The sequence below is a fragment of the Actinia tenebrosa genome, unplaced genomic scaffold (assembly GCF_029948245.1).
Source record: "Actinia tenebrosa isolate PJP-AT-01 unplaced genomic scaffold, QUT_ActTen_1.0 PGA_scaffold1__47_contigs__length_23844297, whole genome shotgun sequence".
Lineage (NCBI taxonomy): Eukaryota > Metazoa > Cnidaria > Anthozoa > Actiniaria > Actiniidae > Actinia > Actinia tenebrosa.
In genome coordinates this window covers 8751759-8775932 of record NW_028292578.1, presented here as the reverse complement: position 1 = coordinate 8775932, position 24174 = coordinate 8751759, and the positions used below count along the sequence as shown (strand labels likewise).

Below are 24174 nucleotides of genomic sequence, written 5' to 3'. Positions count from 1 at the left end.
GCCTTCCCGACACTTTTACCCCAGAGTTCCGCTCACCCCCGGGCTCACGTGTTAATCTAATGTTGGTTGTGTAATCGATAACAAAGGGATAGAGATGTCACCTTTAGTTTGGGTATAAAGTTAGTATATGTACTTATATGGAGATGACACCGATATTATTCATGTACAGCGGTATCCCCACGACATGCAACTGTCTTGGTCTGCCCACCCAAGAAGGCTAGTATCGGTTTTACATGGTCAAAATACCGCATTCGGAGTATGATGTACAATACTGCTAGTGCAACACTATACATTATAGCCATCGTGTCTACGTGTAAAAGATATACAATCATCACAACCACTCACTGACTCACAAGCAAGTGACATAACTGTATGTAATAAAGACACGTATACAAAGGAAGACAAGAGAAAAACTCATAGTACTTCAATATATTGCCAAGCACCAAACATCATGTCACCTAAATAAGATAACGACCGATAAACCACACGACTTGTTATGGGAGAGACTTCGATCCACAGGCAGATCGCATGCCGGATAAGTGGTAGAACTACCGGCCCTAAAACCTTTGATGTTAGTTCAGTGTTTTAACATGCACTGATAAGATTATAAAGGAGTGGCGAAACTGAACAAGCTGAATCCATTACCATAGAATGAGCGGATGTAACTAGTCTTCTTACCGAGGAAGACGCTGGAATGTTCGAATCAGACTTATTCTTAAAAGAAGTAATTGTTTGAAGAAAACTTTTCGTCAAACGAATATGATAGTCTAGAGCCGGTGAGATCTGGTCTATCGATAAATGCTCCATTAAAGTGCGGATTGTAGTCCAGCTTCCTACCATTCATTCATTCATTCAATTTTTTTCAATAGTTTAGTTTTCTTTTTACTTTTAACATTTATTTCGGTTTGTTTGTTTTTTCCATCGTTTTTAACTTATTAATTCTCAATAGTTTCCTTTTGTTTTATCCTCTTCGTCTAGCCTAAGTTCACAACACATAAATTTTTAATCTTCCATTTACAGGCTTCATATATCCTTAGCAGAGTGGATGATAAAATGCTTCCGCTTTTAAATCAGATATATTCTTTGAGTGGACCGTTAAAGTCTGTAATATCTCTTTTTCTCTTTTCGGTTGAGCAAAACACACAAATAATGGATGCGGCACAAGTCATTACCGGCGCCAAACAGTGTACATAGGCTTCTGACTACCTAGCAAGTAATACTACAGGATTTAACCTTGGAATATTATGAGCAATCTCTTATGCGGCTTCCTGTAAAATGTCTTCTTATCATATTGCTATACGTAATATTTCTGGAAACAGAAATAATTACTCGTTTAACTACTTGGACGCAATTCTGAACAATCATTACCGACTGATTGTCAGGTTAGAGCAGCAGGGAAGGGGTGGGTGGGGAATACTATATTAGTAGCATTCAAATCAATCATCTCAGTGAATCCGGCAGTTCAGCTATCGATAACCGTTCTCTTGTGGTTTAAATTCTTGCAACAGATTCACCAAAGATACTAGAGAATGTTGTGCGGTGAATGTACAAACTGATCTGTGGAAGAAAACTAAGTGAGAGCTATCCACAGTAGTGCACCCAGTCAGTGAATCAATATACCAAGAAGAAAAGCAGAACCAGTTCGCTACAAGAGAAGATAGGTTGTTTTATTTATTTAGTTACAAGTAGTTACGTTGTAGTCAAACTGAACTATTAAGGCCGTTGAACAAGTCGCCTGAGGTCGGCAGTGTTCTTTCATGATGCCCTAGGAAACATCCTTCGACCATGACTAACCAAAGAAGATATATAATATATATGTATATATATACATATATACGTGTGTATGTATTTATGTATATAGCCTATATATGCATGTGTGTGTCTATATATGTGAGTGGTGTGGAAGCAGCTGTAACAAAGTTATTTATCTCTAAATGGCTAAAGAAACATGTACACTGATTAGATGCATGAGCTGAGTTAACTAACAAGTGAAATCCCATTTCCTATAGCTCTGGCTCAGTGAAAATCCATAGTCGGTCATTGAAATGTTTGATAATAGAGATTTAAAAAACCCACTTTTTCGGTTTTTTTTCTTTTGGAAAAAATAATAAAGTCATCAAATATCCAATCCAAGCAACCGTTGCTTACCAGTGTTTCGTTTTCTAATTTAAAAGAAATAAAAATGATCATAAGGTGTTTGTGACCTAGAATTCGAAGAAGGTTCAGTGATGTTCAGCACAAAAATGCCTGCAACTTAATCAAAAGATCACTTCGAGTCGCCGTAAGCGCTGAATTTTTGAATGTGACCTTCATCATTAAATTATCAATTCTTATCATTTCTTTCTTTGTGAATTTCGCTTCTAATCTAATTCCCGCGAGATAAGAACGGATATGGGATTTTGAGGAAATAAATCTAAAATGCTTCGAACGAACGAAATTCAGTTCGATTAAATTTTATTTACGTGAGATGATACTAAAATTGATTTAAGAAAAGTTAGCCCGTCGCCAAACTTGCCAAAATAAACAACTTGGCAATTTTTAAAGAACTTCAGTAATAACGAATGAAAACTTTAGCCAAGCCGGGTTCAGTAAAACAATTAAACCAAATTCCCAACACTTATTAGCTTCTAAAGGTTTTTAAAGTTTAGTACTTGAATAGTGAAGGGCGGTTTTGATCGTTGCCAAGGTAACGGCAAGTGTTGTAAATGAAGAAGCGGATACGAGTTCGAGCGGATTTGAGAGCAAAACGAGACAGTTAAACTGCAAAACACGAGAACAGGTGAAAAGAAGTAGTTTGATAGGTGGTTTAGTCAGTCATGACACATGACAGGATTCAGGTGAAAGTGTCGGCTGGCCATCGAATAATCAACCAAGCAACAGAACTTGATGAAAAAAAGACAATTCGAGTCTGCCTAGTTTGTTAATGTAAATTACACATTTCACACGGTGTTTCATTGGATAAATACACCCTCTTGAAACCTGTCGCAAGCCAAGATTGCTTTTACCACTCGATTCGTTGTTGCTAGTTGTTTTCTCTTGTTTTGCGAATCGAAGAACAAGTTTGACTATCGCGGGGGTGTGCTGTATGATTAATACTAACTGACTGACTTAAAGTAAAAAGGATTTCCCACCGAAACTCGATCCGCTCACGTCCGGATGTTAAAGGTAATCCCTAGTTCTCTAACATTTAAAAACATACTGCATCTATCTTATCTTTACTGCAATATCTTACTTAAGATATTAGTCATTTTAAGGAAATGAAAGCAAGCCATCACCGATACTGTATTCATATCCACCGCGTATCGTACAAACAGCAGGTTCGTATGGGATTCAGTCGGGTACGCCGCCTAAACTGCTGATGATTTGGAACTGAGGTGACCAACTTAAAAATTAAAAGAAATCACTTCTTTTTGTTTATAACGGTTAACTTTATGCTAAAGTTCCTGATCGTTGGGTTTCTTTTTACATGTTGAGGAGACCGACTAGCGATTTTCTACGAGAGTTTTCAGTGGATAAATATGTATTATACACAGTAGAAATATTCCGGCTGATAATGAGGCGCAAGGAAGCGCGAAGGAAAATGTTCGATAACTTTTGACAATCTTCCACAACGCTAGTTTTTTTTATCGTGATGCTCAGCTTGATAACTCGGTTGCTCTGGCCTCGATTTACCTAACAAGATTAATGATTTTAATTATTATAATTTTAATTTCAAGACAAAACTTCAATGTTTTTCATCACGGCTACTATATACAGAAAGGCATAATTTTTAATCATTATTAATTATTTGGAACTGTTCATAGGGACTCGTCCAGTAGCGTCATACAAGACAGCCAACAAACTGGGATACTTATCCAGGCCAGCTTTCAAGAGGGTAGTCAGAATCAGTGAACTGCAAAAAGCCGTCACAGTTATCGGCACTGGCAACTATCGTCCATCTGAAAAATCGATCAAGATTTACTGCATCGATTGGTAGTGAGAGACAGGTAAGAGATGGATTTGTGTGTTTATACGAACGATAATATTTCTGTTTGACTAGCTATGTCAATATGACAGTGTGTCAAAGATTGCCCGTATTAAGAAATTTGCATTTTAGACGTCGATCAAAAAATTAACAGGTGAAGACAACTTCGATGGAAGCCTATCACTGATTCATCTAAGCTAAATCTTACTCTACTCTTCTTCTTTCACTGAGATATTTTTGATGTTATTTCTGTTTCAAAAGGCAATCATTCGGTTGTTTTCAGTATAGGAAGGTCATTGTCATACAACCATTGGGCTAATGTTGGTTATTTTTAATGAAAAACTAAATCAGTGAAACGTTCTTTTCCCGTTTTGTCAATACGCGACGAACGCGGTGAGTCTTTAAGCACCTCGGCCCAGCAAACACTGTCACATCTTTGGAGATTAAGCAATACAAGCTGACTCGAAAAGCCGCATAGCACTTTGAAATCATGTTACATGAACACTGACACGGTCAATATTCGTCCAGTGTGTCTTGCGTGCAAGGTTTATCCTGGTTTCATCAAAGAATAGAGATAATGGTGACTTAACACCGTTATTTACTATCTACCCTGCGGCTTATCGTACCTTCTATAACATTGTCATGATCGTGGTTTAAAAAATTAAATACGTTGACGCCTTGCATTTATCTGACGCCTTTGCATTCTGATTGGTTAAAAAATATCTGAGTGATTAAGATCTTTTTCTATATATCATTTAGACTTATACTTTGTTTTTAGTTTCTAATGAGAAAACAAAACTAAAGAGTAGTTTAATGAAAGAGATAAAGTTAACTCGATAAAGATCTCAGTTGCATTTGATCATTTTCCTGTTGTGTTGCATTAAATTTTTCATTTTAGAGAGTTAATAAAAGAAAATATCACTCATGGGCAGATAACAGATGCAATTAATTGGTTTCATTCGTTTTGGGGGAAAAAATGGAATTTCCGAAGTACACTTTCTACAACAACAGTGAGTTAGTTGGTTGAAAGAGGTACTACTGATGCGGAGAAGGAACCGCGCTTTTTCGTTAAAAAAATAGCAATCAAAAATATCTGTCGGCGCAGAACGATTGAGCGGAAACAACAAAGTCCTTGATTTTTGTTCCTTCTCCGCTTTTTAAAATATTTTGCTATATTTATATTTATTGTATTTAATAATTGAAGCTACCAAGACAGAGGCATTAAATAACGTTTGTAATGCATTCATTATCTCAGATTTTGACTGTCATAAACAGGATTTTTTGAGACAAACAAGAGTAATATTTGTCTGGTTTCTATTCCGGTCAAGTCACGATTACGATCCGTAATAAGGCTTCATGATTTTTAATCTGGTTCTGGCGCCGACTCAGTATAATACTTTTCAAAAACTTTCTTTCATCACGAAACATATGTCGTCTTTTTTGACCTACCAGGACTCGACAGAATGTAGGTTTACTGAGTTTAAAAAGAAAAAGACATGATGTTTTGTTTGACAGGATGTCTTACTGATACGAATCTAAATATAAACTGCTTTATCGAGGACAGAGTAGAGTAATAAGGTAATATCAGTCATTATATTAGAAGAAATGTTGTATTAGTACGGTACACCATTAATTGAGTCAGTCGTGGTATGTCAGTTGGAGGTCAAGTCAATCATAAATACCTTTAGGTCTGGCCCAACTAACGATGTATAGAAGAAATGTAAAGTCTGCTGCGAGCTCCACCCACTCATACTAGTATCCGAATCTCCCGCCGTTTTCGTGTGCCTGACAACCAAGCAACGACTGAAAGACGCCAGTGACAAACTCAAAGGATAAAGATACCTTTTTCAATGAGACATTTCATACTCGATGACCCGCGAACTTAAGCTTTTTTTTTTTAAGTTCAGTTATACCGTTACTGCCATCTTGAACATGACACGATTCATGACAGAATAGGTGGTTAGTTATCATTGGAATTTCATGTTATATGCAGTTACAGTTTTTTCTGTGATATCTGTAGGAAATTACCATACTTTTATCTCAGCGCTGAATGCATGTTTGATGTATCGCATGTGAGGATGTGGGCATAAAGTACGCTCTACTTCCATACTTTCGTTGTTGTTGTTGTTGTTTTTTTTCAAGCTCTACGGCGCGCATCGGTCTGGGCTGGTGAGTCAACTCTTATGCATTTTGAATTCTAAGAACCCTTCACGATTATGTCACAAATCTAAATAGATTTTTCTTAAAATCTTTTTTGCTTTAAGACCATTTATTAGAGATTGAGGTTTAGATAATGCAGGGCAAAAGGACTCAAACTGTCATGTTTCACGAATAATACTATGCAGTACTTATTACCATAAAAAAGTTCTTTTGTAACAACCCGGTCCATTTCAGTTCCCATTGAAGGTAATATCAAAAAGACAGCTTGGCTCATATCAAAATGAACGCGGTATGAACTGAGAGGTATTCTTCAGTGACACTCGCTCAACGCGGGTAATATGTTGGTCACCAAAGGCTCGATTTTTTATAGTTTTTTCTATCCCAATATTATCATGAGAGAAAACTAACCGATGAATATTGTTGACTAGTCGTGCGCGCTTCCCCTGTAAGTGCAATTTTAATTCAACGTAGACGGGGATCGCCGGAAATGCTATACTTCGAGTCCCTCCTTTGAACAAAGCAAACTAAGGTAATATTTCTTTTTTGGAGTTTCTTAGACTAAATTAGTTACGAAAACATAAATTATGTTGTTTTGTTAGCGTGCGCTCGAACCTGTTTACCTTTGATAATGTGTAAAACTGAGTTTTATTTGTGAAGGACTCGTAAAAGAGCCTCAAGAGCGGTAAATGTTTCTTAATGTTTACCATTGAATCTAAGAAGAATTTTTAATTGGTCAAGAGTCACCTTTCTGTCAGCTTTTAAAACTAATGATTGCAAATTGATTAGGTCTAAAAGGTCTTAATGAGTGATTACCAACAGTCATACCACTTTACCGCTGTGATTGGTCAAATGTCACGTGATATCAAATTAGGCAGTCATAGAAGTGTCAACATATTAAAGCAATAATCTTGTGCTGAACAATCGCAACAATAAATTCTCTAAAAGGCGAAAGGATGCGCTAAGTCAAAACATTACTAATTTCTCCGGAATTCGAGGTTCAACGATCGTCATAGAACATTCCTATGTTCTCACTAGTCGTTGAGAGCATGGCTATCCATCAAAGAGAATGAATGAAAAAATGAACGATTATATGGATGAATAAACAAGAAACAGCAGTTATAAGAAAAGGTATGGTATACAACTAAGAATTGTATAAAGTTGTTGAAAAGCTTATATACTTGTTCATTACAGTTATAGTCACATCTGGTAGGGTATGTTACGGTAAACACGAGACCTTCCCCTGCAAGACAGTAGGAAGATGTCATGAGGAAAAAAAAAGTGAAAGCCAAACATTTGTAAAAGTCCTATGGTCCGTGCCTTGTGCTTGATTCACCTGCCACCGAACTAGTAAGACGAATTTAGAAATGAATAGCGATCAATTAATTTACCATCTTTAATAAATCTTCTCACATCGACAGAACGAACACAAAATATATTTCTCATTCTCTCTAATGTGAAGGGAAATGAAATAGATACCTGACTGAGTTTCTTGTGCAAAAAGAAAAAAAGAAATATTCGTCCTTGTAAGGAATGACAGCACCTGTATACGCAACTCATTAACAGTTATTATCCGATATGTCGAAATGTTGATCCATCAGGACAACTATCTCCATTACCTCTATAAAATACAAGTCTGACCGCGACTAACTCACTTACTCACACACAACAAAAATATGATATTCTACGCAACTGACTAGCCAGCTTTGCCGTCATTGTTAAATCACTTATCTATGACTAAAATACAACCGAATTAAAAATGTAACTCTTTTAATTATCTCAATGATTTTAGCTAATAACCAAGACATTTTTTTAAAACGTCGCCTGGAATTTTATTATTTTTTGAATTGAACATTAATTGGCTGATGATAAGAAAACTGCCATTATAACTCACAAAGGCAAGCTTCACAACATCAGGCTGGAGAAATTTGATGAGCCTAATAGAGGGTAAAGGTAATTTTGATAATCGGATTTCAGTTCCTTTTCAATGTTTCAAGATAAAAGTAAATTGAAAGTCCTGATTAAATCGACTAAAACAGATAACAAGAGATTGCTCAGAGATCTGTTACTTTGCTCTGAGCCTATTCAAAAAAATTACTTTTGCTATTGAATTGAATCGAAATGTGTTTTTCAGTATTCCTTATTTTGAAAACCTACTTCAGTTTAAAGCTAATGAAAATCGTCTTGTAGTGCTCTACTTAAGCTATTAAGAGCAAATGTTTTGTTTTTGTTGGTTTGAGACGAGAGCATTAAAACTAACCGCCTAAGGTAATGAACGTTGGATAGTGACATCTTTATATCAATCTTTTCCTCACGTAGCACACCGACCAAGCTTCAAAATGTTGCCAAAGAAATTCTGGCATGGTTTCTAATTGCAATTAAGGAATGAATTCAGTATATTTGTAGAAAACAAGCAGCAGGTTCATCAATTATTAAACCCAACCTCTATTAAAAATGAAAGCTGAAGTTTACAAGCCAGATTTTTGGACTACGCAGGCGCATTTGCTCTATCGGTTGTACTTGACTCAAGGTCGTACATTAAACGATAAGCTGTCCTATCTTTATGAGTTCTCGAACAAGGAACGTATATATATATATCATATATACGTCTGCTAAACAGCCTTCTCAAATGAAACATTAAGAAAACTTGTTGAACTTTTCATCTTTCCATATGTTTCAACAACCTAGCTCTTCAAATACTAGCGAAACGAAATGTATTACACTTGATATAATAACTATTTACTCATCAAAGTAAGCTATGCCGCGGGACTGTTACACTTACTGTGCTTAACTTCGAAGATGACCACATTTCGCCAGCAGCATCGAGCGACACTTCTCTTACTGGAAAAAAATAAAACACAAGAAATTTTAATGGCCCGAGATTGGAACCTGTGGAACACCCTAGTTTATGATTATTAGTAATATGATACACGAGTAGTTACCCTTACTATCAAAGCCGGATATACAGTAATAGTTGGATGAGAGTATAAGGTAGATCACCTTTTTCCGTGGATGTGTAAATTAAATTAATGATCTTCGCCCCGGACCCTCAAAAGATCATCAGGAATCCCTGCCGGGTACGAATCAATATAAAAAATATTGAAGAATGTTGCGATTACATAGCTAGAAATCAAAAATCTTGGAATTGTCCCCAGGGTAAAGAGAAATGGAAATTGCGGAAGGCGAGGAAAAAACATTGCGAAACGGAAATAGAACAGTATTGCGCAGTAAAAGCAAAAATAACCACTGCCGTAATCGTACTATTTATTGTGTTTTAATTGTCATATTAATTAATGTAAGATTATCTTTCTATGGCCATTCAGTAGGTACCGAAAATAGCCATTAACTTAAACACAGTTCAAAAGAAAAAGCTGTAGTAATTTTTAGTAGTTTTCGGGTGGAAATGGAAAGGTTGTTGATTTCCATTTCATTACAAAGCAAAGTGAACAAATACCGAGTAATATAAGATAGGAAAACCGGATGTCTTTTGGAAAGTATTCCTCAAACTTGGCGATAAATTTCGTTGATACCTTTTAATTTTCGTGCAAGTGTCAATAACCTCGTAACTTCTTTTATTTAACTTCAAATCTGTCACAAGGCAACATAGTACTTCTAATGTATCAGAAGCAAACAAGCCTTGAGGATTTTTTGCGGGATTTGTATGTTTTCAGTATTATAACGAGGAGTTTATACAAACCACATCTTCGCCCATCAACGGTGTGGGTACATATATTCCTATTGTGCTATTTACGAGCATAGTTCTTTATTTACTGTTAGGCTGATATATCATGATTCAACAAAAAATGAAATGAAATGAAATTTTATAATAAAATTGAACGATAAAAACATTTTTAAAAATGTGACGACGTTTCAACGTTGTACAACGAAATGAAATTTAAAGTTTGATAAAAATTTTAACGGTTCAACACTCACTTAATATTATAAAATATATAATTATTTGCCTGGAGGAACAGACACATATTGCAATCAAAATATATGATTCACTTGAGAACTGGCAGACAAAGTGCAGCCGGTCAGAAGTATAGTGGTCTAAACATGAAATTTATTCAAATAATTGATGCAGAATCATAAGGGGCCACTTGGTCAGCTTACTGAAAACACACGAGACTAGTTTTCCTAATGAGACATGATTATATTAAATCAGGACGTGCTGGGGGTGGAATGTTCATGTGTCTGAGTCAATGTCTTTTAAAAAGTTTACCTCAGGACACACTAGCACAAGTATCAATACTCAATGTCCGATAATGAAAAGGTAAGGTAAAGGTAATTTATCCTACTTCGATAACGCGGGGAGTGGTTGCCCAATTCTCCCGAGCCAAGGGCTCATGTTTAATGCGCTCGAAGGGGCACCCTCTACCTCAAAGTAAAACAGTTAAAACATTCTCATTATTTATACGGTTAGCAAGAAAAAACCTCGTGCGGTGTTGTGAGTAGTGATCGTCAGTCAGTTATACTGAACAGCTATAGATTGCTGAATTATAAGAATGCACGTTTACAACTACAAAGCTAATGTTTCATGATCCACTTTGTATTCCATTTAAAACGTGTAGTTAGTGGCGATGATGTTGCCGGACCGATTTGAAGAAAATCACTGATCACAGCCTCGGCCCTGCACAAATCTAGTTGTTTATGATTCACAAACAAGTAGAGGCCTCTGAAAATGTTCATCTTGGAATCAAATCAAAGTGTCTTCTTGTCCACAATGTCAGTGTACGGGCCTGTCAAACCATGACACCATGCATTTTATGTCTATCTGAGCTGGCCAAGCTTTGAACTCCTAGCCAAGATATACAAGGTTGACAACTGAAACGAGAAAACTCGTATATCTATGTAATCTTAGTTTATGTCTATTTTCCATGTCCTCGGCTTAGTATTTTTAACTCCCTCCTCATTTCAGAATTGTTTTTGTAGCCGATGATGCCACCTGTTCAGTTTTTTTTACGGATGATCGCATTTACATATTCCTCTCACGAAAGATCCTTGCAAAAAATTTATTTAATATTCCAATTCTCAGAAAAATATTGATTCTTTCTAAGTTTTTTTTCTAGTGGCTTTGTAATGTTATGATGATGATGATGATTTTTTGTCAGTCTGTACATGTTTTTTCATTCCCTTAATCCATTAAAACCTGCCGGAGGAGATCAATGTGAGCTTCTTGGGTTATTCGTTCTATTTGATACTTAAACATGAAAGATGATGTTTTTTGAAATTACTAATGGACGTCAAAGATATAGGCGAGCGGAAGAAATTCAAAGAATCTAAGGAGCTTAAAAGTAATTTCTCTGCTCTCATTTAGGTAATTGCTTATATTCTAGCTAAGGGCTACTTTATTAGTGCAGCAGGACTACAGGCTGTCGCCTCGTTATGTCTGCCTATCACTCACTCACATCCATATTATTTATAACTGAATTTCTTGGGGCGTTCTTCATCGCTTGTGCGGACAAGTTTCATGATTGGTCTAAATAACAATACATAGGATTGATTGGTCTTCCAAACAATTTAACGAAACCTAACCTATCGAAATAGGTGGTGCTTTACTATAGGGATACACCTATTTCAGAAATCGTTGTCGCAACAAAAGCCTCAAGCAACAAGCCAAGACCGCAGAGAACGCCGGTACTTTTAGCTTAATTAGTTTATTCATGGTGCATTTTCATTTATTGACTTCACGAATTGCTCCAAGCAATGCTGCTTGAGATGATAATTAGTGGAGAGCTATAGCCACTTGCATGAACCATGAATAAATCAAATATAATTGAAAGTACCGACGTTCTCTGGAGCCTTGGCTTGTTACTTGAGGCTCTTGGTGCGACAACGATTTTCGAAATAGGTGTATCAAATAAGTAAGTTTTCAATTGGGGAAGTACTAGTCTTACTGAGTTTCTTAGTGAATTGAATCTGACTCAGTGTCAGTTGATTACGAAGTGCTCACTCAATTAACACCCTATCCCCCAGGGGTTTTCATATATCTGTGTTTTTACTCGATTTTAAAAGGGAAAGTTAAAACACAGAGAAGAACGCGATAATGCCACACTAACGACGTCCTAATGACGTCATTCAGAGGACAGGAAGCCTAAACATTATAAATAAATTCCAAAAATATATTCTGCATCGTGTTAACAAAATTCACATAACTTAACTCTCATCATATGACAAATTTGAATTGGACAGAAATAAATCGTTTGTACAATAAATCGCTAGGGCAAACAGGAACGATTTTATCCAGAAAGTTCAGTTAGCCATTGGATAAAAAGAAGGGTCACTTTAGCAAACTAATTCTGTCTAATTCAGTTTTTCATCAAGATAACAAGTGACAAAATCAGAAGCCTCAAATAGACTTCAATATTGTATTTCTATTGTACTTTAAGACTAATCTTGCCTGAAGTGATCAGAAAAGCTTTTCTAAAGTTGGTGTCGGTAGGTTTGAAGATAATAAGAATATTTGTTTAAAAGAACCCTTTATCATGCGTAGTGTCAAAAAGAAAAACACAATGTAAACCCATATTCGTTATCTGTTATAGTCTCACACATGCGCACACAAGACAACTCCTAGATTATTTCTGTCATTACTGCAGCCAATCGATAACATATAATTACATACGTTGAGAAAGCCGTAAGGGATGCAATAAGGTATTATCTAATTAATTAATAACATCTATTTTGATTTCTCGTAATTTCCTGTAATGAATTGCAATGCTAGTGGATTATGAAAGTAAACAACTCAAATCGATAGTGAACGAGCTCTTTAACGTTCACTTAATGCTAATCTTGCAGGGCTTATAAATATTCCGTTGTGTCGGGTATGAGTGACATGAACTTGAGGCTCAGCTGTTGTGTTCTCTTGTGTTATTTCCACAGTTCCATGATCACGGCGGAGTAAAGACGTTCGATCATCCATCCTCGTCATGCTCAAGCAACACTCGACGTGTGTCATCTCGCTCTTTTGCTTCCTTCTTCAACTCAACCAAGGTGAGTATGTTGCATTATCTCGAAAAGACTAAGAGCCTTGTCTTTTTTTTCAGTTATCTAAGTATTCAGTTAGTCAGTTTTTGTTCCTAAGAACACAATTGACTCTATTAATAAGAGCAAAACAAAACTGTATTTGATTTAAATTTTGAAGATGTCAGCCCAACTAACCACGTTAAAAGAGTAGTCGAACTACCTCCAAACTGGTCACTCCGTGCGATCAATGACAATATTCTTTGTCTGATTTTCGGGTCAATTTTTAAATTTTTTTACTTGCATTTTCTTTGGCCTATTTTGCCAGAAAGCAGTTTTTTTATTGCCAATGTTTTGATGCCTTATTAGTACTATTTGTACCATTCATGTAGCTTTTCTTGAAGCCAAGTTTATGGAAAAACGACATCTCTATAAACGTTTTGACGCTAGTATAAACTGAGTGAAATGTTCTGTTTGTTATAAATAAAATCTAAGCAAAAAGGCCTATTTCTTGCTAAATGAATAACATTTTTGCTTTTCAAATCAATTTGATGAAATAACAACTATTAATATTACAAGTTTTATTAATAATCTTTGCCCTTAATCATAATCGTGGTTTATTTATTTAACAATTTAACTTTCATCGATCGGAAAGCAAATCGTTTAGGGTTGGTCATGGTAGTAAAGCCGAATCAACCCAAGAGACCTGGTAGCCATGGTGTCTCGTGCGATTCAATCAAAGATTGTCATTTCTACATTTCAGGCATTTCACCTTTGCAAAGAGCCGAGATAAAAGGATATTGTTTAATTAAAGTTTGCAATCTTGTCTTTCACGAAGTCGACAATCCACACCTGAATAGATAGTTGAAAACACCTAAATTCATGAGCTAGACAACGTTGATAATTTATCTGCAAACCTATGTGTTTAAAAGCTATTGATGATAAAAATATAGATTTCATTTTAATTTACTCAGTCTGACCAACCAAAGAAAGCACGTCCTTTCTATCCGCTTTGATTGCACCTTTTTATTGCACCTATAGTCGATATAGGGTAGAAATTAATTTGACCAAAGTTACTCATCCGGCAAGAACAAAACAGAAAACTAAACGAAAGTAAATAAGAACAATAATAAGAAGAGCCATGCAATAAAAAAGTTGACGAAGAAAAACCAATTGCTAATAAATTTACATGTCGCTTGCCGGTGCCACACAGAAAAGAGACATACATTTCCCTTTCAAAAAAACGCTTCTTTGCGCTGGCTTGAATTATTCGGGTTTTGCACGTTTCCTTTCATAACTATGACAACATTAAGAAAACAGACTTCTTTTCCTTCTCAACGTATTAAAAAGTTGGTGTATTCATCTCATAAACGAAGACAATCAAGAACAAATTAACTCATAAATATAGGAAAATTTCAAGGTTTGTTGTGATATACCGTAAAAGAAGGTTTTTATGGAGGTATTTTGGGGCAACTTTAATTTCCGGTGTCCTCGAAAAGCACTCAACCTTACCTTGATAAACACTCTGAACCATTACTAAAAACACAAGGGTTGGCTATTAAAGTTATTAAAGCAAGAGAATTAAACTCATGATTGAGTGCTTTAAGAGTTGGCAAGCCTGATGGCCCGCATGAAAAAGATGACAGTTATTCAGAGATTACTGGTAAAAATAGCCTGTGACTAGGAAATAACGACTAGAATGTTCCTTAAACCCGCCAAGGTTTTGTGTAGCATAAATATCATAAATCTTCTTTTTTCTTATGGCAGTTTACACGTCTTCAGAGCCAGAAAAGACCTGCTCCTTCTACACGAACAAAGGAAAATGCTGCATTTTTCCATTCGTGTACAGAAACCGCACGTATACCGAGTGCACGGCTTCTCCTGAAGACAGCGAAATTTGGTGGAATCAATGGACATTCCCATGGTGCAATATTCCTTCTGGAAAATTTCGTTGTATGAGAGCAGGTATATATAATTTAATCAGTATAAACTATGAAATAATGGATATGTTATTACACTCTGTCTGTTGCCTGTACCAGTTCGCTTCAGAAAAAAATGAAATAAAATATTCTCATCTTTCCACATATTTTCATGAAATAAAAAGAAAGTAATTTGAAAAACTGAGGCAGTTGTAAATTATTCCTTCCAACCTTGCCATTTTCTAGCGATACCAAATATCAGTATTAAAAGTGACCCACTATGAATCAATACTTTTAAAGCGATTTTTTTATAGACAAATCTAAAAGTTAATCGTTTTTTCTGTCAGCATAAATCTTATTTGACTGCTAGAATATACTTTAGCGTCATAAGCTGAAATCTCTTGAACGTCATTCACTTAAAAAAAGAGCCTGGCTTTTGAAATCGAAGAAGTTCTTGATTCCCATTTGTTTTGCTTTAAAAGCTCAAGGAAGTGCCGGTACTTTGCAAGGCGCTCTGAGCATGTTATATAAAAAGGCTAAAATTACTTACAAGTATATAATGGAGATAATCTAGAGAGAAATTCCTAAAGTTACACGGAAGCAATGCACTTGTACTTTGTTAGAATCGAACTTTAATTTTTCGTACCCTTGAGGATTTCTCCGTTCAACTTCAAAACCGTTTTTACATTTAGTTCTTAAACCTTTCGTAAAGGAAGTTTGAATGAATATTGCAATTCTTCAAATTATTTTGTGTAGAAAACAGCTGCGGGGGACACAGAACATTACCAGCAGGTGTGATATCCTCAGTGAACTTTCCACGTGGATATCCGAATAATTCAGAATGTATATGGACGATACGTATTCCGGGAGCCAATCAGATCACTTTAAACTTTACTCATCTCAATCTTAGTCAAGACCAGTCATGTGACAGTGCTTACGTAAAAATCTACGATGGTGACAATACGAGCTATCCACTTCTGAAAAACGCTTGTGGCTGGAAAATGCCTCCCCCTGTTAGGTCAAGTGGTAATGCAATGATGGTGGTGTTTAGATCTACGACGTCTACTGTCGGACAAGACAAGGCCGGCTTCAGGGCGTATTATGATACTGGTAAACGAAACTGTATAGTATGTTTAATTTACTAGAAGGAGAGAGATATATGGGGCGTTACCATGGTTTACATAAATAGCATAAATCATGATGAAAAAAAAACTGATTGTCGGGAAAGAAGGCCATCTGTCATCTATGCAAATCAGAAGATGTTAAAATCCAGAACAATAATATAAATAATAATAGTCATGATTAGAAAATGATAATTATTTAAAAAGATTAATAATTTTAAGTATATAAAATTTTCATTTTATTTATAAATTTGTTTTACACAAAATTCGAAAAACTTGTTCACCAATGATATAATTCTGTCTATGAATCTGTTTACCTCGCAGGTGAATGTAAAGTAAGAACATATGGAGGTAATGGGAACGGTTCTTGTTGCGTTTTTCCATTTATGTACGAAGGAGAAACGTATAACTCATGTATCATAGAAGGCACCAAAAAGGAAGGCCTCAATCCTGATAAATGGTGTTCAGTAACATCGAACTATGATCGGGACAAGAAACGTGGATTGTGTATCTTGGAAAATGGTAACCTGTTTACAGTTTTATACAAGTTTAAGACTGATTGCATAAGTCGGTACCAGTTCGCTCTCTGTCGAATTTTCTTTCCTTAAGCGACCACCAAGCACACTGAAGGAGCGAAAGCTACGACCTATGGAATCAATCTATTTATAGTTTTAGAAAAAGTAATGCCTTTTAAAACACTGTATGTTAAAACACTATCTGTGTTGGCGTCATAGTCTGTGTTTGAGCCTTATATCAGTGAGCAAATATTTGCTCACAAAATTTTTTTAATATGTCCTGTGCCAAAATTTTATATCCGGCACAGGACATATTATATCACAGGCGATATTATATTCTCAGGCATATCATATCACAGGGCATATTATATCCCTTGGCTACAGTAACAAGAGGTGGGTTGCGCACGATACGATACTGGCTAACGCTTTCATTTAAACTGAAAACCTAGCAAAATATAGAGAAAACAAAAATCGTAAAATCGGAAATTGAGTATTCCTTTTTTTAAAGATGGACAACGTCAAGAGTTTTGATCTGATGAAAAGACATAAAAATATATAAAAATCTTATGTGCAAAGGGCGGGATTCGAACCCACGTCTATCGACAAAACATTGAAAATTCGATTCCACTGTGCCATACCCCCGAGACATCCGCAGAGCTGAGGCGGCGTATGGACTTCGGACCTGACGGCGATTAAATCCTTCTGCCCTTGGGTGCACGAATTACGCAAGAAAATGTTCTAGCCGAAACATCAGGGGAGAGACCAGCCGGCCCCCAGACCATATCGGCTGAACCCTTGCATCTCTGCCACGCACGGAATCGGTTGAAAAATTGAAGTTAAAAAGACTAGTCTATTCGGTGCATTGTTTTCACCTCTATTGTTAGTTTAGTGCTAATTTCTTGGCAACCGTGGTCCAGTGGGAAAAGCTTTGGGCTTGCAAAACACCGAGTCAAGCCCGGTCGAGCAGGGTTAGTACCTGGATGGGTGACCTAAACAACATACCTACTCATGGTTTTGTAAACATTTAATTTTTTCGTTTTTCTGTTTGTGCTTACCGATTCTGATTCTACCAAATTGCTTTGCCCAGTCTTCGAGTGAAAGAACAGTACTTACATTCAAGAATGTAATTTTTCATTTTTCGAAATATTTGGCTGCAAATGACTGAACGTTATGGAATGGAATTCTACTAAGCTACTTGGGCGGCACTAGATATGTAAAACTTGTTGGTCTTTGATAGGAAAATCAGTTGTGCGCTTCTCCCGTGCTCTTTTTAGTTTTAATTTGTTGTGCCCAGAATACGAAGGACTTTTAAGAATAGTGAAACATTTCCAAGTAAGCTGAAGAAGGAAGTTTTAAAAACTATAATGACTTTTCAAGAATATTCGGCTCAGAGTCCTGTATAAATGTGCGAATACGTGTAACAATTATCCACATATAAATTAAAGTTTACAATGCGTACTTACTGTGTAAGAGTAACCTCCACTAACACAAACCATGCATGAGAAACCATCCTTCAATATTCACCGAGAAAACAATTAAAATAAGTCAAAATAATGGAGATATTTCGAGTTCTTGTTCATGTTCTTTGTGAAGCGAGCTAGCTTCGACTGACGCGTGCGTGTTTGACTAATTTGAATGGCGGGAAAACGGGAAATACCGCTGACTTTTCCTTCGTCTTTAGTTCCTTGTGGTCCTGGGAAGTTTGAGTGCTATAATAATCACTGGTGGAAGCAATGTATTAACATAGAAGATAAATGTAATGGATTGGACGATTGTGCTGATGGATCAGACGAACTAGGATGTCGTAAGTACATTTAATTATTGCTTCTGGAAGCAGGGAAATTGTGAAGCACCGCGGGCTTTAGTTCTATGATCCAAGGATGATAACAATGGCTTGTAATTTCGTTAGTCTATCAAAATCATCGCAAAGCATTAAAATTGTAGCTAATAGGATCACAAACACCATTTCTAAATGAAGAATGAAAATAATACCATGCATCTTGTCCGGTAGTTGATCAGTCATATTTTCATTTAATATATTTTTAGCTCCAATGATAGATCCGTACCAGTGCACTATATTCCTCATAACGACAACAAGCAGCAAGAAAATTTTTGGATGGAAGCTAAAACGTAAATGCGGTTATCAAGATAGATGTCTATCCAAGAACGTCACCTGTAAGTATCAGTGTTGTAAGCTGTAAACCAAAATGGCGACATGACGTCACATGCACGAAAGAATAAAGAATGACTCAGATTAAGTGGATTTGATTTCTTCACAGACGACTCCTCGACAACTTGTGAAATATCTTCATGGAACAAGTGTCGTAATGGTAGATGCATTCCTTCAGAATGGGTGTGTGATGGCAAGGACGATTGCGGAGATAAAAGTGATGAAAGTAAGTTATCAGAGGCCTGGGGCGGTTCACAGTACTGAGTGTCTCCAGACTAGGCACATGAGGCACATGCGCTATGAGGATTCTAGGGAAGAGTCATGGGGTGCCTGCCTGTGAAGCAACTTCTTCGGTCCAGAATTCAGGTCTTCGAAAATATGGAGCTAGGTAGCATTTCTAAAATAGCAACTTTTCTGTTTCTGCAAAGAAAACTCCAAGTCCGCTGTACTCTTTCACACATCACCCTCTCTTATTTATAGGGTATATCAATCATTATGCTATTTTTTCACTTACAGTGCAATCTCGGTGTCTTCACAAAGAGTCCCTCGGCTCTGATGGTAAATTGTACTTTTTTGTTTTATACCTGTGCATATCAAACTGGTCACACTAAATACCAGCTGAGTTATCTTGTGCCATTAACTTGCAGCTTGTAGTTGGACAACTGAGTGTAAGAAGTGGGAGAAACAGTTTGGAGCGGGTCCTTTGGAATCCAAAACCATCGCAACTTGTAGGTCAGAGAATATTACGGCGATTCCAACATACCTGCCGGTTTCTGTGACACACATGTAAGTATGAACGAAGTAAATGGATTAGAGTCTCTTGTTTTAGACTAATCAGCTCTGTTTGTATACTAGCACCATTATCAAGAAGAAGATCAGTAGACTTGGACCGTCAAGCTTTTCCAGATACCTATCCCTGCGAAAAATGTATGTATGTGAGAAAATTGTAAAAGTTTTAAATAATCGACTACATATATAATGAAATATAGATATATAATATAATGAAATCGGTTTTGAATATTTTAGAGAACTTGAAGGCAATGAGATACAAGAAATTCTACCCTTCACATTCTCCAAGTTAAAGAATCTTGAAATCTTGTAAGTATCAGAAAATTTACTATAAAATTATGGGTCTCACCTAGTGACAGAAGATAGCACGGCGCAGTCTTTAACGACTGTTGCCAAGGGTAACAATATGTTTTTTCCCCTAGGAATGTAAGAGACAACAAACTGAAGATAATCGTCAGCAACACATTTCACGGCCTGAGTTTTTTAAAGGAACTGTAAGTACAATATGAAATGCAAAAGACTTGATAAATAGCCTACTTCTGAGATACGCTTGTCACACACACACAGGCTTTACTAGTAGTACGAGGTTACGTGCTAAATTAAGGCCCCGTTCACACGTATCCGGAAATTTTGGTATCCGCGAATTTATTTTTGCGGATACGAAAATGTTCGCGTCCACACGCAGCGTATTCGAATAGTTTTCGAATCGTTTTCACTGTCCACACGTATCCGGAAATTTCTTGATCCACCCTGATGCACGCTAATGTCTATCCCCTTTGACGGACAGTTTTTCTTATTGAGCATGCGCAAAATCATGTTTACGTCAGCGTATTCGAAAACGTGCGGATACGACCGTCCACACGTATCCGTATTCGGAGCGTATTCGAAAATTTCCACTCTGGAGACCGTTTTCGAAAATTTCCGGATACGGATACAAAAATTTCCGGACACGTGTGGACGCAACCCGTATCCGCAAAAAAAATTTGCGGATGCAAAAATTTCCGGATACGTGTGGACGGGGCCTAAAAGTTTATTCTTTTCTCCTGTTACGAATCACTGAGCATTATGCACGTAGTCTTACAATGAAACCTTTGTGCGTGACAAGCGAAGCATATTCCGGAAGTGGGCTATTTACTCTATAATTTGTCCAAAACGGCCTACAATGATCCACAAGGGTTAACACGAATCACCTAATTTCTTACTAGATTTGTCGTTGTTGTTGTTTGGTTTGGGTTTTGCTTGTTTAAAAGTGCGCGGTTTCAATCTTAAAATTCTAGTATCTTTTCAATTTTAAAAACTGTGTGATAGGCTTCTTGAATAATAGTGTTTTTATATTGTCCAGACTTCTTCAAGAAAACAACATCAAAACGATCGAAGATGATGCGTTCCTTGGTTTAAGCAATATTAAAAATCTGTAAGTTAATGCCAGTCTATGAGACAGGCTATCGCACTTACTTTAGTTTCATCTTTTTTCTTCCATTCCAATATAATGCAGCACTACTCAGGAAGCCGCGTGGAACCCACCGCAAAAAAGTTCCCTCATGTAGCAAGAAAAAGCTGTTTTACTTTTTAAATTTTACACGTTACACGTATATTATATCTCGTATTTCTCTTTTTCAGCAACCTGAGCAGCTTGAATCTAAAATCGATTAAGTCCGGAGCATTTCGTGGGATGGACTCTCTAGAGCAACTGTAAGTACTTGCTATATAGCAACATATTCTCTGGTTAATTTTTATTTACAACTTTTTATTGTATAATGCTTTCCAGATCTCTCAAAAATAATATGGACCTCGTGCGACTTCCCAAAAACATATTTGAACCGATTCCTAATCTTCGTTATCTGTGAGTATTTTGTAGTCTTCTTGAGCTTTCCTTATTGTCATCCGATAGACTATTAGCAAATCAGAAGTACGTTATTGGCTTAAAGCTTGTTGAGTTAACTAATAATCAAATATCTATTATTCTAGGGAAGCAGATAGATTTGAGTTTTGTTGCATAGCTGAACTGTCAGGTATAAACTGCTCTGCACCCAAGGATTTGTTCTCCTCATGCGGAGATCTCATGGCCAATTCAACGCTTGGAATTTCCATATGGATCCTGGGATCCATTGCCTTATTAGGTAATGGCTTTGTCCTTATATGGAGATTGAAAACTAAAAGTGAAAGCAAGGTGCACTCGTTGTTGCTTCTCAATTTGGCCATCTCAGACTTCATCATGGGATTGTATTTAGTGGTGATTGGGTCCGTCGATAGCTACTATAGAGGACGTTACTTTATCTTCAGTGAAGAATGGAAAAGAAGCTCATTATGTCAGTTTTGTGGTTTTCTCTCCACCTTATCAAGCGAGGCATCCGTTTTTATTCTAACTATTATGACAGCTGACCGGTATGTAGCGATTTCTCACCCTTTGAGGAACATAAGTCTCAAGCTTGCTGGTGCGTATAAAGCCTTGGCGATCATCTGGACGTTAGCTTTCTTACTGTCCATCATCCCTTTGACAGGGTTAGATTACTTTCATGACTTCTATGCACGATCAGGCGTGTGCTTACCTCTGCATCTGACTGCAGACAAACCCGCTGGCTGGGAGTACTCAGTGTTCGTATTTTTAGTGTTAAACTTTGTATCCTTTATCGGGATTTTTGTCCTGTATCTTCTTATGTTTATCAAAATCAAGCAGACAAACAATATATTAACTGGTACGAGACAGAAAACAGCCACCGCGTCTATTGGTTCTCGTATGGTATTCATAGTGCTAACAGACTTCGTGTGTTGGATTCCTATCATTATTATTGGTATTGCGTCTTTATCCGGGATGCAAGCAAGCCCTACTGTGTACGCATGGGTAGCTGTGTTTGTTCTACCTTTAAACTCAGCTCTTAACCCAATACTTTATACTTTATCAACGACAAACTTCAGAAGGAACGTAAATGCAACAGTCCGTAAAAGTTCTCATAAACTTCAAGGTATGACGTTTCTGACTACAGACAACCAAAGCGTCACCATGATGAAGGGAAGCCGTAGAAAGATATCATCGGACGATGAAATAAAAGAAACTAATGGAAAGAGAGCTTGGACTGTAAAAAACACTAAGAGATGTAACGGTTGTTTGGCTCCCATATTAGAAAAAGAAAGAACCACATATAAGGACACAGCAGTATAGCCGGTGATATATAAGCAATCTTATTTAGGATCCCCTAGACTGAAATCAAACCTTGCGAAGTCTGCGCACTGGTTACCACTACTCTATAAGTTGGGACTTGTCGCTTCTAGATCATTATGATGTCAGGGAGGTGTAATGCGAACCCCCCTGATGTTACCCTATCCCCCCCCCCCCCCAACACACACAATCACAACTCTGTCTATTTATTCCTTGGAACCCCATCCCCAGATATGAAAATAATCAGTAAAAACTTGCACAATATTTTTAGAGGAAGACACCAGTGCAATTTGTTCTTTTGCGCACACTTTGCGAAACAAGCGCGCATTTTTGTGCCTCAAACTAGTTTTATTGCAATGCGCAATGCACTATGGGATCCATACACAACAAAATGCAACCATTTTTCGTTACAAAGGCATCCCATGATGCATTTAAGTCTCGTAACGAAAATAGGCGAAGTTTATGGTCTAAAAAATAAGCTTCCTACCGTTCTGAGTCAAAGAATCATCGATAAATAAAATGAGATGTTGTTTTGCAGGTGAAGTGACAGCGAGTATCAATTTTGTAGCCGGGTTTCTTTGCCATATTATTGTTTTTCAAATGCATTATATAATAATTTATTGTTACAAGAAAATAAATTAAAATCCAAAGAGAATTTATTTCGTATAATTTACAGGAGACAACAGTATTTTTGAAGGACTTATCTTGGGGGCTTGTTTTAGACTCTTTTTGCTTCATCATTCATGGAAAACGTCAGGCCTAGGGTATATATAGCCTGAAGAAATATATTGATTTGTTACATCCATGTGGATTAATGGAAAATTATTTCAGAACCTGGCGATTTTAATGGAATGAAATAAAGTTCCTACGTGCCATTTTCTTCTGTCAGGGACTCAACTTTCTTTTCATCCTCTCCTCGATTAGTCTCCTTCACATCCATATTTAGCTGTGGGAAGGAATCACCATGACAGCACTAACACTGGATGAGAAGGAGAATACTCCTGGATCTGTCAAAATATACAGCTGATGGAAAAATATCCAGTAAATATTTGTACATTTGTACATTAGTGTGATGAAAAATGGACCTTTATTTCATGGAAATATATTGGAAATACAGTTCTAAATAAAAATGTGATTATAAAAAATCGAAAATAGTGGCTTGTTATGTCTTGGGATTTATGGGATTCCTTTGGGAATGTGACAAGAGAAAAGACTGGAGAAGCACAATTACCTACAGCTAGTATACCATGTCAATATTGACCCCAGAGGCCTATCATTCTTACTGCGCATGTTCAATGACATGCCAGAGACTGTGGAAAAACCTTAGCATGTGGTAGCTAGAATCTGATACATCTGCATGGTATATACAAACACTCCATTTTCTTGAGCATGTGCATGAAGAATGATGAGAATCTAGAGTCA

General features: G+C 36.7%; 1 protein-coding gene across 4 annotated transcripts; it reads left to right on the top strand.

Moving 5' to 3' along the window:
* Positions 1-1469: 1469 nt before the first annotated feature.
* LOC116295067 (uncharacterized) lies at positions 1470-23904 on the top strand. Of its 4 annotated transcripts, none has more exons than XM_031702779.2 (18): positions 1470-1661; positions 3804-3986; positions 13001-13111; positions 14849-15046; positions 15757-16110; positions 16446-16643; positions 18318-18440; positions 18683-18811; positions 18916-19032; positions 19323-19364; positions 19454-19592; positions 19662-19733; positions 19833-19904; positions 20018-20089; positions 20938-21009; positions 21216-21287; positions 21364-21438; positions 21564-23904. In XM_031702779.2, the coding sequence occupies exons 3-18, from the start codon at positions 13048-13050 to the stop codon at positions 22753-22755; spliced, it is 2991 nt and encodes a 996-aa protein (XP_031558639.1). In that variant the 5' UTR covers positions 1470-1661; positions 3804-3986; positions 13001-13047; the 3' UTR covers positions 22756-23904. The 4 variants fall into 4 exon arrangements, with proteins under 4 accessions (XP_031558639.1, XP_031558637.1, XP_031558638.1 ...); XM_031702777.2 differs by lacking the exon at positions 1470-1661 and adding an exon at positions 2583-3165; XM_031702778.2 differs by lacking the exon at positions 1470-1661 and adding an exon at positions 2583-3374.
* Positions 23905-24174: the final 270 nt, after the last annotated feature.

What these genes read in the sequence shown, in the direction of transcription:
- LOC116295067 (XM_031702779.2), top strand. Translation starts at nt 13,048, where the DNA reads ATGCTCAAGCAACACTCGACGTGTGTCATCTCGCTCTTTTGCTTCCTT. An exon ending in CAGGGCGTATTATGATACTG is followed by an intron (nt 16,111 to 16,445) that starts GTAAACGAAACT and finishes TTTACCTCGCAG; the next exon opens with GTGAATGTAAAGTAAGAACA. An exon ending in CTGAGTTTTTTAAAGGAACT is followed by an intron (nt 20,090 to 20,937) that starts GTAAGTACAATA and finishes TATATTGTCCAG; the next exon opens with ACTTCTTCAAGAAAACAACA.